This window comes from Microchirus variegatus, assembly GCF_963457635.1.
Source record: "Microchirus variegatus genome assembly, chromosome: 20".
Classification (NCBI taxonomy): Eukaryota; Metazoa; Chordata; class Actinopteri; order Pleuronectiformes; family Soleidae; genus Microchirus; species Microchirus variegatus.
In genome coordinates, this window is record NC_139821.1 from 13,721,702 (window position 1) to 13,740,045 (window position 18,344).

The window sequence follows — 18,344 nt, forward strand, 5'->3', positions numbered from 1 at the left end:
CGGTTGTAGACGTGATGTGGTTTCACTACTTTTTTACAACTTTTTAGGACAATTAAAAATCTGTCAACTGCCATTTTCTGTCTCAGTGCATCAGGTAGGGTCAAGTTTTACTTATTTCATCAGCTCGCTATACTAATGACGCATACATGAATCGTTCAGAATCGTCCACGTCTGAGTCGCGATGCCTCGAAGTATCGACGTTGCTCTACAGAAATAACACATGATTTAATAATCAGATTAACTCTGACAAAGTAACCGATTTAAACATTATACATGTGGTCAAATGCTATTTTGCTCTCACTGCTCATGACGACTTGTCCTCCCCACACTCCCACTCCACTCACAGCCACGTCACGCCACGCGAGATGAAACGAGGACAAAGTCTCGGCTCTGGACACTTTCTTACTGTAGCCTGATACAAGAAAACGACATTATCGGCGCTTTAGACGATGTAAAGACGGAACATGTTGTTCTCCCCTCTATAACTTTGCTACCAGGGTGAGAATGGATTGAGAGTGGTTATTTGTCATTGTCAGGCTGAGTGCCTGCTACCTGTCACGATGGTCATCCCGTCTTGCACTTAGCTCTTTTTCAGTGTTTTCCTCTCTGTTTTTCTCTCTTTTTTTTTATCCCTTAAAGTTTTTGTTTTCGTGACCTCAATCTCTCTTTATCTGCTACTCTGTTGGTTGACTTTCACTCATAGACCGTGTTTAAAAAGTTGCTGGGTGAGTCAGTTTGAATCCGATTGTGTTGGATAATAATGGTATTTCAAAAAAAAATAAAATGTCCTTAATCATACGCCTCGCTTTACGGAAGATGCCATATTGTGCTACTGTGTCTCTACAGCAGCCTGATTTGGACAAACCAGCCAGAGTGTGTGTGTTGTGCCTTTATATAAAGCTGAAGCTTGCTGTGCAAACAAGAAATGATAATAACTTGGGAAAGGGAGTGGGGGAGATGAGAGGACTCACTACATTTGCTAGAATCTGCAGTCTCACCATTTGATGTCACACATTTTTCAATTATGGCGGTCATCTTAGATCTCCCCTGTTAACGACTTCTTTCTTTCTCTCTTTCAGGCTTAGAAAAGGTGGGACGGGACTCCAGCTATGAACAAGAAGGGAAGGTTCAGTTTGTGATGGACGCCGTGTACGCCATGGCTCACGCTCTGCACCGCATGCACCGCGAGCTCTGCTACGGCTACCCGGGCTTGTGCCCGCGCATGGCCAACAGCATCGACGGGAAAGAGCTTCTCAGCCACATCCGTGCTGTCAGCTTCAACGGTAAGACTTACACTGCTCTTTATAGAACCTATTATCCCAACGTTTACTCTCGATTTTAGTTTGTCGTATTTTTTTTCTCTCTCTCGCTCTATGGGGTCAAGTTACTTTGCTGCATAAACAGGGCCGTTTTGACTGTGTCTGTGCCAATAACCTTGGTGTAAATGCATTTAAATGATTGTGTACTGAATTATTAATGCATCCAGATAAACATAGTGAACAACGGTGTATAATCAAAAATAAACAACTTGGCATTTGCCTGTGTGGACATAGTACTGAAAGAGGGAAAACATAATTCGCAATACAATACGTCAAATAGTAAAACAATATCAAATAGTCTTTCATAAGCCAGGTGGACAAAATAATGTCTTTTTTCGGAACATGTGGTTATTACGGTAATTTCACGTATGCTGTGAATCGGCGTCTTTTTTGCCAGAAAGGGACAATGTATTAAAGGGTTAAATATTTTAATCCCAGTCATGATTGTAATTTTATCAATTTAAGTTTCCAAACCTTTTGTTTAGTCTTGGCATTCTGACCTATTTAAAAAAAAAAAAAATCCTATAAGGTCACAATAAGGTCACCTTACTTTAAAAGACAAAAAAAACCCCCTTTCCTCTCGATGTGCTTACTCCACTGTCATCGGTTGTTTTTGTTTCCTGTATTCTCCTGTCACTTACTGAGTGGAACATAAATTTATATTGTTTCGGAGAGCAGGACAGCAAAAGGAACAGGAAGTGAAGTGGTTTTGTCAGAATCAGAGTAATGCTCGTCTGATTCGGTTTCAGAGGCGAGGCCAAAATTGCATCAACGTGACAAAAACTATGTGTGACATCGATCTCTGTCGTCGCTCCAAGTGTGAAAAGCCAGTTCAGGACAGGCACTGATTGCACTCTCATGGAGCTGCAGTATATGTTTGTGCTCAGGTGTGTTTCTTTGTTATTGCCGGACTAGAGGCGAGAAAAATAAACCCTTAACCACAAGGTCACCGACTTTATACCCCAATGAATCACCGAGTCACTTCTCACAGAGTCATTGAAAGTTGCTTTACACCAAATGTGTTGAAACTGTTTCCTGGAACCTTTTAAAAGAACACGAGGATTGGATAAAGGATGTCACTGAACAGGTTTGATGCTAAGCTCTTGATAAAAGAACTGTATTGTAATGCATTCCCTCCATTTTATAGTGTTTTTGCCGTTACACATTTCTGAGTCCAATAGATGTATAATTTACTCATCAGAAACATGAAATTCTTACATAAGGTTTGAATGAGCAAGTGTGAGAGTAGATAAGGATGGAAGGCATGGATTTAGGAAAAGTTTAATATAATAATGTTCACCTCATTTGACATTTTGGAATTTGTAATGTCGAAAATACTGTTGAGGTTTTTGTTGTTTCTGACACAATATTGTAAAAACTGTTTGTTTGCATAGTGATGGAATACACAATATACATCTTGCTTGAGGGGTAAACGTTCCAGCAGAATAAGACACTCATATTTTCATTTTTCACCGCAAACATGATTTATGATGAGTTGTTAAAATGAACGCGGGCGCGTTGGCAGAATTTAGCCTTTGTCGTGAAACAGCTTATTGAGATTATTGGCACCAACAGTTTCAAGTCATCTTTCTTATTAAAGTTCTGGAATATATTATGTTTTAAAGGCCTTAGTCTCTGCTTAAGCCACCTGTTTAGTTTGTGTTTGTGGTTATGTCTTTAATTTCCAATTAAAAGTGCTTTTGTTATTAATTTAAAGGAGTCATATTATACCCTATTTCTCCAAGTTAAACTAGTTCCCTAGTGTCCTAATGAACATGTCTGTGGCATGCTTTGGTCAAAATAATATAAGGATGAAGCACCACAGCAGTTCAATCACCCTGCCAAAACAGCCCCGCTCAGAACGCTCGGTTTAGTAGTATCTCTTTAGGTCCACCTTAAAGGTCCACCTTAAACAAAAGTAAAACGAAACTTAAGGACAGGAAATTACATCAGCCACAGAGGCTACTGGGAGCTAACAGCAGTTGGAAAAGTGATCATTTGCAGGCTCTAGCAGGCACATTGCCCTCATATATAACATGTATCCACTGGACAGATAAATCCTCTGAGGCTGGAAGTTTGTGTAGAACTCTGTGCTGCACTGTGGAGCCAAGAATATAACTTTTTGTAGACTTCCGGTTTTCGGATGCCGTTGCCCTCGCCAGCACTCTCGCGTGTTTTATGGACAAAGCGGAGCTCCGCGAGACACAAATTCCAGGAATTTAGCACATTGTGACGTCCCAATGAGTGCGGAAGTTGACATCGCGTGTTTTATCTCCTGTACTTAGACTGAGGAGGACCACAAAAACATGAGTGAGTCATCTTTTTTCACACTTTGCCGACTGATAGGACCTCCAGAGTCCCAAATATAAGTATTAAAATGATCAAAAGGTTGATTTTGCATAATATTTCCCCTTTAAGGTTGATATGACCTTGATATCGCTATCGGAAAGAAAAGGGTTGGGAATTGTTGCCAGCTTTATCTCCTGCTCTGTGTGTGTTGTGGCACATAAAATGGAGAAAGAGAAGATAGGTTGAAGTTGCAGGATTCTCTTTTTTGCTGTTTTCTCTGGATCCATACCAATTCAGCTTTCAGTGGCATGAGGGAGCAAGACAGAATGAAAGGGAGGGGATAATTTCAAATTGATAGGGCAGTGATTGTTCCCCTGTTGGATCTGTATTGAGCCACCTTAACTTACAAAGTGAATCCAAACAGGCAGTAGTGAGACAAGAGGCAAGACAAAGCCAGAGACAATAAGCTGCTTTTGAAGTGTTCCCCCATTGACCATTTATTTCCCTTCTTATTGTATATGATTAATATCGTTTCATATCGGCTTCCTGGCTCGAAACGTCTAATAACCCATTCAATCCAACAGTACAGCATGCAGTCGTATAATTCAGTATTAAATAACAATAAATGCTCAATAATAGATTTAAATATTCATAGTTATTTTTCAGTGTTTCTGTTGTTGGCAAAATTGAAATAATACGTCTTCATCCACAGCCAATATTCAAAATCGCAGCTTAAACCAACCTCTAGACTTCCCACAGACACACACACAGTGTTTGGTGCAGTGCAGAACAGGAGACAAACAATAAGGTAATGAACCCTGGAGCAGCAATGACAGACCATGCTGTCCAGCTTTTATTTGTTAGTACGTTTATTGGCTTACCCATACACATCCATGCACATAAAAAACATGTGAAGACACAGACTTTGATGGACACACACACACACACTAACACAAAAAGAGCAAGGCTATTACGAGTCTTGGAATCTACGGCCAAAGCCAACATTAAAAGAGCCAGATTCAAAGAGTCTGTTGGATTTTTGGAGATGAAATCAAACATTTATGAATGTGGTTCCATCAGTGGGGGGGGGGGGGGGGGAATTATTGTGCTACAATAGCTCAGAATAAACAAACTCCAGCCTTTCTTGGTAATGAATCAAAAGCCGTCAATCAAAAAAAAGATATCTGGCAGAACCAGACTAAAAGATGTGTAGCCATCTGCCTCAACCAGTTGGGGTGAAAGGAAAAATGGGGGAAAGAGGAGAGGCGGGGGAAACACTTGAGTACAAAATTCACACTTAACTCACAAAGGGTCCTTCTACAAGGGCTGATGTTCTACCTGGAACCATTTGCTTCTGAAAAACCCTTTCCCAAAGAAAAGGTTTTTCAAGGGTTTTTCAAAGGTTCTTGGTAACACTAATGGTTCCAGTAAGAACCATTTTGATCCAGAGAACCCTTTGAAACCCCTTTGCTGGATAAAGGATTTTAAAAGGGTTCTTGTTGGAACCCTCCAAAAGGGTTCCAGGTGGAACCTTTATAAAAAGGTTCGAACTGGAGCCAAACAGGGTTCTCCTATGAGGACAAGCTAAAGAAACTTATATGGTTCTACTGAGCACTTTTATTTCTAAGAGTATACCAAATAAAATCAGAAGGAGAAGAAAAGTTGGTAATGGTCTGTATTTATATAGAACTTTTTAATACTTTTACTGAGTTAGGGTTAGTAAGTAATATTTCAAGTCATTTTCTGGTAAGATAAGAAGATAGAGACCAGGATCAGATGTAAAACATTTGCATTAAGTTCTGTCAGAATAGTATTAAAATGTAATTTATGCAAGCAGTAGCATGAATTGTACATTATACTGATAATAATTCTCTCTTTCTTTCTTACTTTCTTTCCTATATCACTCTAATCCCCCAAAGACATGCGCTCATCAGCCGAAGTCTGAGCTGAGGTTTTCTCTTCAGATTTTTAAATGGGGGAATAGTAGCTTCACGTCAACGCCTTGTCTCAAAAGTCATTTATTGGGATCTTTTATCTAATTACAGCAGGCATATTTAGTTTTTCTTCAAATTAAAATATCACTCAATTATTATCCCAAATAAAGTCTTAATTTTCTCGCAAATGGTAAGGGAATATCTTGTGTATAGTTTACTTTTGAACGACGCACGACTGTCTATGATTGTCGCTCTGTGTCTGAGCGACAATCAGGATATAAACTGGGTTGAAATTAATGCAATGGAGCAATGCAGGAATTGAATTGGGTCAGGTTTTTAACACCTTGTCCTGTTTTGGTTCACTGCAGACTTTAAATACACGGAGATCAGCCAATATATATCGGCAGACTGAATAAAGCTGAGCTTTTAAAATGCCCTCACGGTGCTTTTTATGAGGTTGGAAACAGCTGGAAGGGACATTATTCCCAGACCTGCAGAATCCTGACATCTTCAACTTCCATTCATCATGTCGGCATTAGCAACGGGCACTGTGGAGACTCTTATTTACAGAAAGTTAACCACTGCTCGCTGTGAGCACGTTTCACAGCAGCGATTCACCTCCACTGTCTCTCTCTCTCACTGGATCCGTGGGGATCCTTGTAAAAGCTTGTCTACGACTGTTTTGGCATCCCGGGGCTCAAGAGTTATCCACCATCTTCCCTTTTATGATGAAAACAGTCTGCAAAGAGGCCAGCTGTCTGACATATTGCCTGATTTATGTGTAGAGGTGAATAGCAAATAGTCGTTTTCTGCCAGGGGGGCGTTACCTTGGTTGTGTGACATCAGCTACCAGACTTTCTTTCATTTCTGACCGAGAGTATAATATCAGCTCATCCCTAAAGTTTTCATATGGGAATAAGATTGTAACTTACTTCTACTTCATTGTGAATTCATATAATAACAGGCAAATAATGTTATTCATACCCATATGTGTTCTCCATCAGAGTGAGTAGTTTAGAGCTAGTAGATTGAGATATGGCTTTAGAGCAATGGAGCGGAGATGAAAGAAAAGCGGTTATACGAGACTATTTTTGTCCGGAATTGTTTGTGTTTGTGTTTGGCATGCAAGCAAACTTTCATATTAGTCCTGTCAGCGAGGGGTTATATCTCCTGCCAGCACAAAAGATGGACATCACCATGGGAACTGACTTGCACTAATTAGAACAGCGTGACTTTGAGATGATGAACTCTATACCTGGCTGAACGACCTCGGGGGAGCAAGATTTGCGTAGATGGAAGGGCTCGCGGTGATGACAGAAGGAGACTGAAGAACGGAACCAGCTGGAGGATGAAGCTCACGTCGTCATGATGACCTCAGAGAGGAAAAGAGAGGACCTCCCTGGGAGATGATGAACTTGACCGGGCCTTAATGATCTCGCCGAGAGGAGGAGGAGGGAGCAAAAGAGGCAGGGTTATGGCAGCAGAGCGTCTATCGGGGAATAATGATCTTGGAGGGATGAACTTATAGAGAAGGGGAAGGTAAGAAACACAGGTTGAAGGGAGATGAATATAGTTTGGGAGCAAAAGGGGATGGCTATAGGGAGACACCTCTTTGGCCATTATGACTTTGGAGAGAGCTTGGTCTTTGCAACCACTCAGGCTGAGGGGGAAACATCATCAAGGAAACATCTGTCAGTTTGGTGAGGAGAATGAAATAGAGGGGAACTCGCATGACAACTCGCATGACAAGACATGGAGATTCGAATTGGACATATCAAATGACCTTCAGAAGCAAGAAATTACAAGAAAACAATGAGGAGAATATTGGTATTTCTTGAAAGCGGGGAAAGACTGTGGAGAGCCTGTGCACCTTGAGAAAATAATACAAGATGGGCAAAGAGAGAAATAATGGCAAAATGCCAGGCAGTCACAGGTGCAACATTTCCCATGGTCAGGGCAACATCGCAAAAATTTGAAAACGTTCATTTTTGTGTTTTCGATCTTTTTCTGAGAAATAGTTTTTGAGATTTGCGTAGTTTCTCGGATTGCACAACACTTTCCTTTTTCACCTGACACCTCTATTGCCTCTAAATGTATTTTTTTTTCAGTGAAGTTCAGCCAGTACCACAGTGCAGCTACCTTGAATGTATATGTAAGCTAAAGGTGTTTAGAGACCTCACATAAGTCACTTTGCTGTCATTGTGTGGTTGTCTGACAGCAAACAGCCTTTAGTGACAGCACGTGCATTATGTGATTGGCTATAATGAAACACAAAGTGAGGGATTATCATCCTGGCTGCCGAGGGAGTGCTGTGTGAGTGACTTGGCTGTACAGACTTGCAAATTAAGACAATGAGCCAAATAAATCAAATAAGGTCACAAGTCTGTGCCAACAAAACCGGAATGCAGTCTTTAAGAATATGATGACGCGGATTAAAAGGGAAAAGTTCGACATTTTGGGAGCCAGGGCTTAAATGAGAAGTTTGCTGACAATCTAGTGTTTGTGCAATAAAAAGAGAAGCCAGCGATGTGAGCTTAGCAGACAGGTATCGGATGTCAAACATGTACCCTGTGTCATGCTTAATTTGTGCAGAAAGAGAAAAAGTAAAAGTTTGTGTTTCTAGTGGAAGTTTTTTGTGAAGTGAAGAAGAAAGTTAGACCAAATTGTTCTCCTCATCTCTTGCCATGACATTGAATAAGTTAACAAAGTCAAACTTTCCTATTACGGGGCCGTTTACATGCATTGTTTAATGCGCACACAAATACATAAACACTTTCAGAGGTGACACGCGTACACTCACTCAACACAAGAACGAGTTCACAGTGGTCGTGCGTATTGTTCCGTATGAAATAAAATTTGAATCTCCATCATCTAGACAGAAATTCCTCAATCAGCTGGTGAAGGACAAGGTCACCCTGACACAGCCAGTTATTTTTCTTCTTTTTCTCCACACACATTAAGCTTCAATGGTGCGGTTATGGCGTGTTTCCATCATGGTACAGTTCGATTTGTTGATAAAACCCTTGGTGTGGCTTGCGTTTCAACTGAGAACAGTACCTTTACTTGGTAGGAGGGGTGTGCGCTGTGCCCGATGACCGAGTCAACAAGATACGTAGCAAGACAAACAAACGACGACATTGAATGCGAAAAAAACGGACAACAATTGGAAAGGTTGGGGCTCGTAATTTTGGTACTATTCCTCATGGAAACGCAACAAAAATAAACCATACCGTACCAAACCGAACTGTTCCACTCAAAGATGCCATTAGAGGAAGTGTCGTTGTAAACTGTTTTCATAATTTTCAAAATACAGAGGTCTTTTAGGTTTCGTTTTCTGACGTAACTGGCAACCCGTGGTTACTCGGCAGCTGAGACTTTACTGACTGCAATGATTGGTAGACGGCAGTAGGTGGCGCCACATGCCAAAACATGATTTCAAAACATAAACATGATTTGCAAAATATATTTTTTTAATGCCAATATTTTGTCTGTACTGTTGTTGTTGGTGAGTTCAGTTTGTTATATGAACATAATTCCCGAGTCTGTGACATATTAGGAGGATTTACAGCCAGTTGCTTTAGATTTATTACATAATGCACCTTTAAATCTGTGAGACTGCAGCCACATCAGTTATCTCAGCACCTTTCGGGTTTTGTTTGCTTCGTAACCCAAACAACAACAGCACTTATGGCATCTTCCATCCATTTTTCCAATAATTTAGACCCTGCACATGAACCACTTCATAAACCATCGCCCCAGTTCTTGCGACGACCGAAATATCTAATAATATCACGCCTCGCAATCATACACGTTTCACGCTGGTTTCCTGTTTGCTCACTCAAACGCGACTCCGCAGATTCACACGTACTGTAATGTCCTACTTAATACCCGCTGCTCACTTACAAGCAGCAGGCAGTAATTGGCAGATCATTGACATAATGTTCTTTCTTGCACAGGTGGTATCACCTTGCTCTCCCTGGTAGCTCTCCCCAACAGTTTAATCCCCACCAAGATTGTTTCCAATCGAGGCTAAAGTTTCATACCTCGCTGGTGGTGACAGACAGACAGCTGCGTCATGACAGTGTTTTTTTTTTTGTTTGTTTTTTTTAAGCGTACCGCATACTGTGTGTAGCTTTTATCGTATCATGCTTTTAATCAATCTTCTACCTTGCACTTCCTCGGCATCAGCTGCTGAATATGCAGTAAATCAGGCAGACGTGGAGCCACGGTAAACACAAAAGGAGTTCAAAGAAAATGAGACGGGATTGATAACTCGTTACCGCGTAAACAAAGACACGACTCGAGCGGCTTCATTTTTGTTTTCCCGACAGAAAATATACAATGTGCTCATTTTCCGTCAGTGAGGCGTTGTTGATTAGATGTTAGATTTAGAGTCTGGTAGCAGATGAGACAGGGAAAAAAATTACAAACACACCTAATCTTGTGACAGACGCGGTGTTCTATACATGCACACATATCTACCGTGTGTAAACTATGATGCCTTGCAAAACAGACTCAATGTTAAGACGGTTCTTGGTGTTGATGGATCAATAATGAACAACATACTGTAAGCTTACGGATGTATCGACTTGATAAGCCGCCGTGTGTGTAATGCATGTCTGTGGGCATACTGTACGTGCTGGATATGTAATTTGCTCTATCGACTTTGAAAGGCCAATCAATACGCAGAAATATGCAGGTTCAAAAAGCCAGCAAATGATTTCCATATTTCTGACGGATTCACCGTCAGTCATAAAAGCAGATTCACCCACACAGCCCTAACAATACACTACTGTAGCTGTGCTCTTATTATCATATAGGGCAGAAACGAGAATAATGTCATTACCAGTCCTCTACAGGCGTTTTTTTCTCCCTCTCTTCGCCCTTTTTGCTCATTTTCCTCTGCCAAGTTTGGTAATGTAATTCCTCGTTTTGTTTATTTCTCCTCTTCTCTCTCTTTGCTTTCATTCTGTTTCTATCCCGCATTAACGCTGCTTTGTCTCCTTTGATCAACCTAATATTTGGGATCTCTGCTTCAGTTTTTATCACCTTTTTTTTTTACTCCTCTCACCCGCTCTCTCATTTCCTCTAAGAGTGTAATGAATGCACATCACGACACAAATCGAAGTGTCTTAAATTAGTTTTATGTAATTACTCGAGATTGCCGCACAGAGCTATCGCACGCCCGCTGTGCATGTGTGTGTTCATGTGGGTCCGCACAAGTCAAGTTTGTCTTTTTTTTTTTTTAAACAGAATATTTTCCACAGTAATTCCTTTGTGAGAGCCTCAAACTTCCCTATATATTCACTCTCACTATTTTACCAGTGTTTCATTCTCACTCCCACTGAGGCCCATCTGGATCCTCTTAAAAACCGTATTGTTACTTTCGCTTGTTCATTATCCACCCTGTGTCTCTGAGACAAACAATTTCCTCGCCTGCTCTTTTTCTCGCAACAGCGCTGGCTGAGAGGTGCAAGGTGGTGATCTTAGAGGAGTGCATGGAGTGCTTTGGAAATGCATAAAGGAGCGGAGAAGTATAGAGGAGTAGTCGGGTGAAGCAAGGCTAGGAGGTGTGGAGTGCGAGAAGAGGTGGAGGGATGGAGGGACAAAATGAACAGTGGGAGGGAAGGAAGGAGGGAACATCTGCCGTGGAAGGAGGGAGGGTTGGCCGTGAGGAGAGCTTTATATAGACTGCAAATATGTTGGGATTTGCGAGGCAGTTTTACTTAAACATAGGACATAAAAATATTTGTGTGATATGGAATTCACGTTAGATGAGAAACAAGTGTAGAGATTAATAAGTGCTGCTCATTTTGAGTTACCTCCACTGGAGAATATTAAGAATGCTTTTGGATGAGATGAGACTTTGTGTTTACAGTTGTCCTGTTGTTGTTTTTCGCTCTTTATTGGTATATTCCGTGGTGCACGGAAAGCAAGTTGTGAAGAAGGGCTTATTGATCGCCAATTATATGATGTCTTCGCTAAATGTGACAGACAGCGCGGTCTCCGCGGAGGATTTCTCACCACGACGTCACTTAACTCTGCGGGGTTCTTTGAAAAGGAACGCCGAGAGTGATGTTTTTGAGGAAGAGGATGACGATGAGGAGGAGGGCGACAACATTTCTAGAGTGTTTGACCTCAAAATACCGTTTTCGCTCGTCTCCGTTCGTAGACAAAACTCTCCTGGGTAAACTCCCAGAATACCTCAGCACCCTTCTCTCTGTCTGCTCTAGTAGTCGCCGTTTATAAGTGCGCCTCCAAGTGGTTAATCTTGAATGTTCCACGGGATTTGATAGACTTTGGTAAAAACAGCGTTTTCCTTCCATGGTCAGGGAATAACCATTTCCAAAAAGAACTCTAAAACTAAAACCAACATAACCATGAAAGACGCTTTAGGCCAGAGAAACTCCGATGCACCTGAATGATGCGTTGAAGTGAGGCAGACCATTGAATGAATAACGAAAAATTAGATCCAATTTAGTATAATCCCAAAAGTAAAAGATGGCTTATCAAAAATCTCACGGCAGATTTGAGGGAATAACAATTTCTAAATTTCAATGGGAATATTGGAAAATTAACTTATAGGTGAAATTACAAACTGCTTTCTTTTGTCAAAATCACAATATAGTTTCCTCAAAGCCGAACCTAACTTAAACCACCAACTCCAAAGGCTATTGTCCTCCATTGGACAAGTCATTCTCATTAAACTAGTCTTTAGTTTAAAGTTTTCCCCCTATAGCCTATAACACACATGCATACACAGAGCCCCATGTTTTATTAATGCATGCTGCATTGTAGGTTTTGCATCTCCCCATCACAATCAATTCCGTCCCTGCTATGAAGCCTCGCTGTTCATCCTCAGTGTTTCTAAAGAGAACCAGGAAATCCTTGGGGCTTTTTTTTTGTTAACTACCACATCTGTTTCTTCCTCTTTGTATGTGTATATCTATCCCTTTTTCCTTGTGTTTTATACTATCTTTAGATCCAGTAATAGGAAGAGGTTCAGGGCTATTCATACGTCCCTCTCCTTCCATCTCTGTCTGCAGGGGAGGCTTTAAAGCCGATGCTAATTGATATTCCCGCACAGACTGGGGGCTACTCTATGCGATGCTCCTCTTGCTCTTCTTCTCAGGGAGTCGGGGCGAGTGTAGAAATAGCTGTTTATGGCTTGCGGTGCCTCTTCTTTCACTTGAAATTAATTTTGTTGGAATTTGTGCAAATTTAATTTAATTTTAAAGGTGCATTATGTAATAAATCTAAAGCAACTGGCCATAAAATCCTCCTGATATGTCACAGAGACTCAGGAATAATGCTCATATAACAAACTGAACTCACCACCAACGACAGTACAGCCAAAATATTTGCATTAAAAAAAATATTTTGCAGACTGCAAATCATGTTTTGGCATGTGGCGCCACCTACCGCCGTCTACCAATCATTGCAGACAGTAGAGTCTCAGCTGCCGAGCAGCCACGGGTTGCCAGTTACGTCAGAAAACGAAACCTAAAAGACCTCGGTATTTTGAATTTGAATGTAGTAACTGTTTTTGGCCACATTCTTACATATGGCACCTTTACATTAATCTGACGAAAATGCTGTCTGTGATTGTTGCCTTTCAGTGTCGTATGAACTGTAACATTTAGAGTTGGCTACATTGCCAACTCCGTTGTTAGCTGTATGTTGCGCAAAGAACACTGCAATTGTCCGCTGCTGGTTTATTGGAGGTTCCCCATAACCGTCGAAAGAACATTTTTAACTCACTACTCTTAGATATCAGGGAAGCCAGCTCACTAGATCTTTTTACTCTAGCCTTCAACTAGCTCCATTTGAATTCCGCCCTTTGTTGTGTTTTATTTGCATTTTGTAGTTTATTTTTAAGGGTTTTAACCTCTTGACTCAAGCCTTTTCCTATTCTATTCCACACTGTGTTGTGCTTTATTGTTGCATTTTCGTTTTAAATGCTATTCTCCTTTTATTGTGAAGCACTTTGACCTGCAATCATATGTATAGTATGAAGGGTTATTATTATTATTATTATTATCATAATATAAGTACTACTTCTAGTGGTAGTAATTATATTTGGTCATATAGATGTGAACAGCAAAGGCAAACAATTAACAGTGACTTCATGGGGTCACATGAAGTCAACCTCAAAATGCTACCCTTCTGAAGAAGAAAATTAAAAATGAAGTAAATAAAAACACAGAGAGAGTTTCTGATTGTCTCCAACTTTCTATTTTTTTTTTACAGCTTTAACTCTTTTGCCTCTGAGGCTGTTAGGCTGTAAGGTTGAAGCGTTCCTTTTTTGTCTCAATTTATTACCGTACTCTTCAGTCCATTTTGTCTGTTATTCTGTTCGGCCGTCTCCTGATCCAGGTGAGCGTTACACATTGAATTTATTTGAACTGGGTAGCAAAGCAAATCAATAGTTAATCTCCTGCCAATATCACTCTTTCACTCCTATTTCATCCTCTTCTGCATGAAAGTTTTATCTCCGTCTCCGAGTCGGTTTTGGCCAAATCTAAATTCACGTCAGCTCCATGTCATGAATTTAGTTTTTTATCCATTATTACATATCATTTCACTTTTTTAAAGCAAAATTGTTGTGAACCGAGACCCTTGAAGAGCAAATCTTTTGTAAAGTTGTGAAAGTTGTCAATATCTTGTGATATTCTGTTGGTGGTCCCCAAAGGATGAGCCTCCAACTTTATGGGGAACCTGTAGATCGATGCCTCCAGCAGCCAGAGAAACACAGACTTGCTTGAGGGCACTTAAACATAACCTGCGATGATGCCTTTGCCGCTGCTGCTTTGAGGGAAGAAAATAGTTAAAACAAGTCAAAGAAAACACACACACACCGTTGCTTTGCCTTCAAGTGCACATATTAGCTATTCTCTCCACATCCGAGCAGCCTGGCCTCCGCCAAATAAGCACCTCAAGCCCAAATAAATTCCGTGTTATGTTAACATGCATCTGCCCTCTGGCCTTCCCAGTGTTTTCTGTGTCATTTAGGAGTTTGTCGGCTTGCTTGAGGTCATGCAGAATGAATGCAAATGAGACAAATAAAGAATTAGCATCAAATGTAATTGTCCTAACAGAGAAGGAACATTCACACAATGGTGATGTCCCCTCTCTGTTATTCCATTAGTTCATATAATGAACTGCATTTCATTAAAAAATGCAATTAGCAGTGAAATAGTGGAGTGGATGACGGTGGTTAGCACTATGAGTGTGTGGTTATGGACAAATTATCATTTGTCCTTTATTTGAAGATGACAACAGGTTATCAGAGATGGAAAGTAATGAATTACATGTATTTCCGTTACTATAATTGAGTAGGCTTTTTGTGTACTTTTTTTTATATTTGTTATTGTACTTTTTTCTACCTTTTCTATCACATCCGTTACTGAGTAAAATAATGTTGAATTAAGAAAATTAATAAATCACGCATCGGAAACTTTGGCAATGATGAGGACAGGTGAACGAGTAGGACAGGAGAACGATGAGGACAGGTGAATGAGGAGGACTGGTGAATGAGGAGGACATGTGAACGATGAGGACAGGTGAATGAGGACAGGTGAACAAGGAGGACTGGTGAATGAGGAGGACAGGTGAACGATGAGGACAGGTCAATGAGGAGGACTGGTGAATGACGAGGACAGGTGAATGAGGAGGACAGTTGAATGAGGAGGACAGGTTAACGATGAGTACGGATGAATGAGGAGGACAGGTGAACAATGAGGACAGGTGAAGAGGAGGACAGATGAACGATGAGGACAGGTGAACGATGAGGAAAGGTGAACGAGGAGGATAGGTGAACGATGAGGACAGGTGAAGAGGAGGACAGATGAATGATGAGGACAGGTGAACGATGAGGACAGGTGAACAATGAGGACAAATGAACGAGGAGGGCAGGTGAATGATGAAGACAGGTGAATGATGTAGTTAGGTGAATTGGCGCTATGAGGAAGAAAGTTCAAGCATATTTTATTGTTTGCACTTTAATTTGTAAAGGTTTGCCTTTAATTCAAAACAATTAATGTGAGATGTGTGTTCCCTTGTCCTTTTTGCTAGACGACACTAGACAGCCTTGTTACTTAAAAGTACACTTTAAACAAGCTACTTTTTTACTTTAACTTTAACTTTAACCAGTACTTTTACGTGTACTTAAATGTAATCACAATAGTGGTTCTTTTATTGGAGTAGAATATTTCAGAACTCTTTCCACCTCTGCAGGTTATCACTACAGAATGAAGATAATGGTACGGCTTTGCGAGATGGTCGTATGATAAAAAAATCCTAATCCTGATATAATGTTGCATACATTTCAAGAATAGTTAAAGTATCTTTAGTTTCTTTCACGAGTGTACTCGGTATCAACTTCCAAAAATGTCACGAGTGATCGAAGCAAAACCCAAACGGAAAACCGCTTCACCAGTTGGCCCCGTCTGTGCATCCTTTAAACCAAAACATTAATCAGAACTGATGAGTGGTTGTCAGCTACCTGTTTTGCAACACATTGGCTCAATAATGCCAGCACCTGTCATCGCTATTGTTTGCATGTTTGTGGTAATTGCTGTTGCTTTTTAAACGTCTCCCGGTTCGATCTAATTCCTCCCGCCCCCCCCCCCCCTGCAATTGATGCAAACACTGCGAGATTGAATAATCATTTTCTGCTCAAGGTAACATTTGATTTTTTTGGAGCTAACATTGTGCTTTTTTATGCTCTGCATAATTCAAAGTATCTGTCAGAGTGCGTCTCCGCTCTCCTGACAACTGTTTAAGTTGCCGCATGCGTAACATGCTCTAAAGAGGGCATGATTGGTGTGGAAGGGAATATTTGAAAAAACGTCAGTCAAGCAAGATCTAAGGGAAATGTGACATGGTAATGAGATGAGAAACAACTTTGTCCTCTGCGTATTTATTGATGCTGAAGACTGAGCAAGACAGACTGGTCATAGTGCGTCCTGTGCGATGTGATGCATTTGCTAAATTGCTTCTTTGAATATAATAATTATTTAAATGTACAATGCTGTTTGATGAGTGATGAATGCAAGACAGTTGTGGGTGGTGGGCCTACAGGGGGAAGGTTAAAAGTTAGACTGAATTGAAGACATGACGCTAAAAATGAGGACATAAAGTAGGTCAAACCACACAAAAAAAAACCGAAGTGGACACTTTCGTCTAAATTGCTGTAGAAGAGAATAAGAAAACCTGAAACAATTTCAAGATTGGTGGTCGTACTTTTTTTCTTTTTTTTTTTTTTTAATTTGATGGTCATGAAAATTTCCCCCGAACTAATTCCTTCTCACTGGGATGAAGTAGAAGAACAGAGAAACCCATTTGTGTCCTCATTTAGCACAGAGGGTGGTAAAGAGGACAGTGAAGAGGAAATGGAGACAAGATGGAGAAAATTAAAAGGAGAGAGAGAGATGAAGAGAAAGAGAATGCAAGTGCAACGCAGATGTGGTTCATGCGAGGTCAGGTGATAGCAGGCTAGAATACGCAAATACGTGACTTCATTGTCTTGTGTTTGGAGATTGTTTGACAGTTTTACCAACTACTGTCAATGAAGTCCTGGCATATGCACTACAGGTGTTTTGAGATAATTATTTCCTGCAACGATGCCGTCTTTATAGGGAACTTTACTGAAAAGCAAAAGATTCTTTACATTTCATTACCTGTCTGGACTTGGCCTTGATGATGTGGATGTTTTTCATCTCAGTGTGACCTGAACACGCCTAGGAAACACATATGTCGCAACCAAAGTGCGTGGCGGCCACATCATTAATTTTTTCAGTGCACGAATCTGACACACGGCTCCACACAAGATAATTTACTGCATGTGTGGCCCAAAAGATGCTGCATGCGAACGGCCCATAAACTGCACTCGTTCATGGAACAATCACAACATTCAGCCTCTACATCATAGATGGGAAGTAATAAATATATCTGTGGGATTAGGGCTGAACGATATATCGCATTTGCGATAATATCGCGATATGATCAAGTGCAATTTTCTAACCGCAAAGGCTGCGATTATACGCTGTACACGTGACATGCGCGTGTAAAACATGTGACATAATCGAACGAGATCGTCTAACCACAGACGCTGCACTCCGGTGCAGGCTCCCTGCGCGCTAACATGCGCGCAGGGAGGAGGACGAGTCACGGCCCGTTTTTGTGAATGGAACAGGTGAGGGCGGGTCGGTAAGGTAAATATGGAGCTTCGGCCGCTGTCTGTGGAGCTCAAAGGCTGCTTTGTAGGATGAGTGTGTGTCAGTCACCTGTAACGTTAGCCTACATGGTGACAACAGCTGTTCTCTCCAGTGGCTGTGTGTGTCCGAGCGTGTGTGTGTGCGCGTGTGTAGTGCGAACGAGCTTGCGCTAATGTTTAAGACGGGGGTGGACACAACAATAAGCCGTCTACACGATTGAAGACGGCATCTCACGCAGTCGAGATCCTGCTGTTAAAAAAAAAATAAAAAATCGACACTTGGACCTCGACAATCGACTCTCAAAATGTCTGAAATTCCCATCCGTAGTTACGCCATATGAACGCACTTCAAAACGGGTTGTGTGTGTATATTTTTTTTATTTATTATTATTATTATTATTTTATTTAATGACTGTCTAACAGTTCACAGATGTCGAAAAACTAAGTGTGGTAAAGCGCCACACACACACATATGCAATCTGCACTTTGTGTGACTTGTAACTGACTTTTATTTTAATGTTTACACCAGGGTTCCTTGTCAGCACTTTATGTTCATAAGTTCCAAATGTACTATTGTGATTGAAG

The 18,344-nt window shown here is 40.9% G+C and overlaps 1 protein-coding gene across 1 annotated transcript in view; it reads left to right on the forward strand.

Moving 5' to 3' along the window:
* Nucleotides 1–18,344, forward strand: part of grm8a (glutamate receptor, metabotropic 8a) — a gene marked incomplete at its 5' end in the record, with an annotated part of 251,993 nt that overhangs the window by 198,815 nt on the left and 34,834 nt on the right. The window contains one exon of the mRNA XM_083906612.1: nucleotides 1,080–1,283. Within this exon, the coding sequence (XP_083762738.1) occupies nucleotides 1,080–1,283 (204 nt within the window). The remainder of the gene's footprint in view (nucleotides 1–1,079; nucleotides 1,284–18,344) is intronic.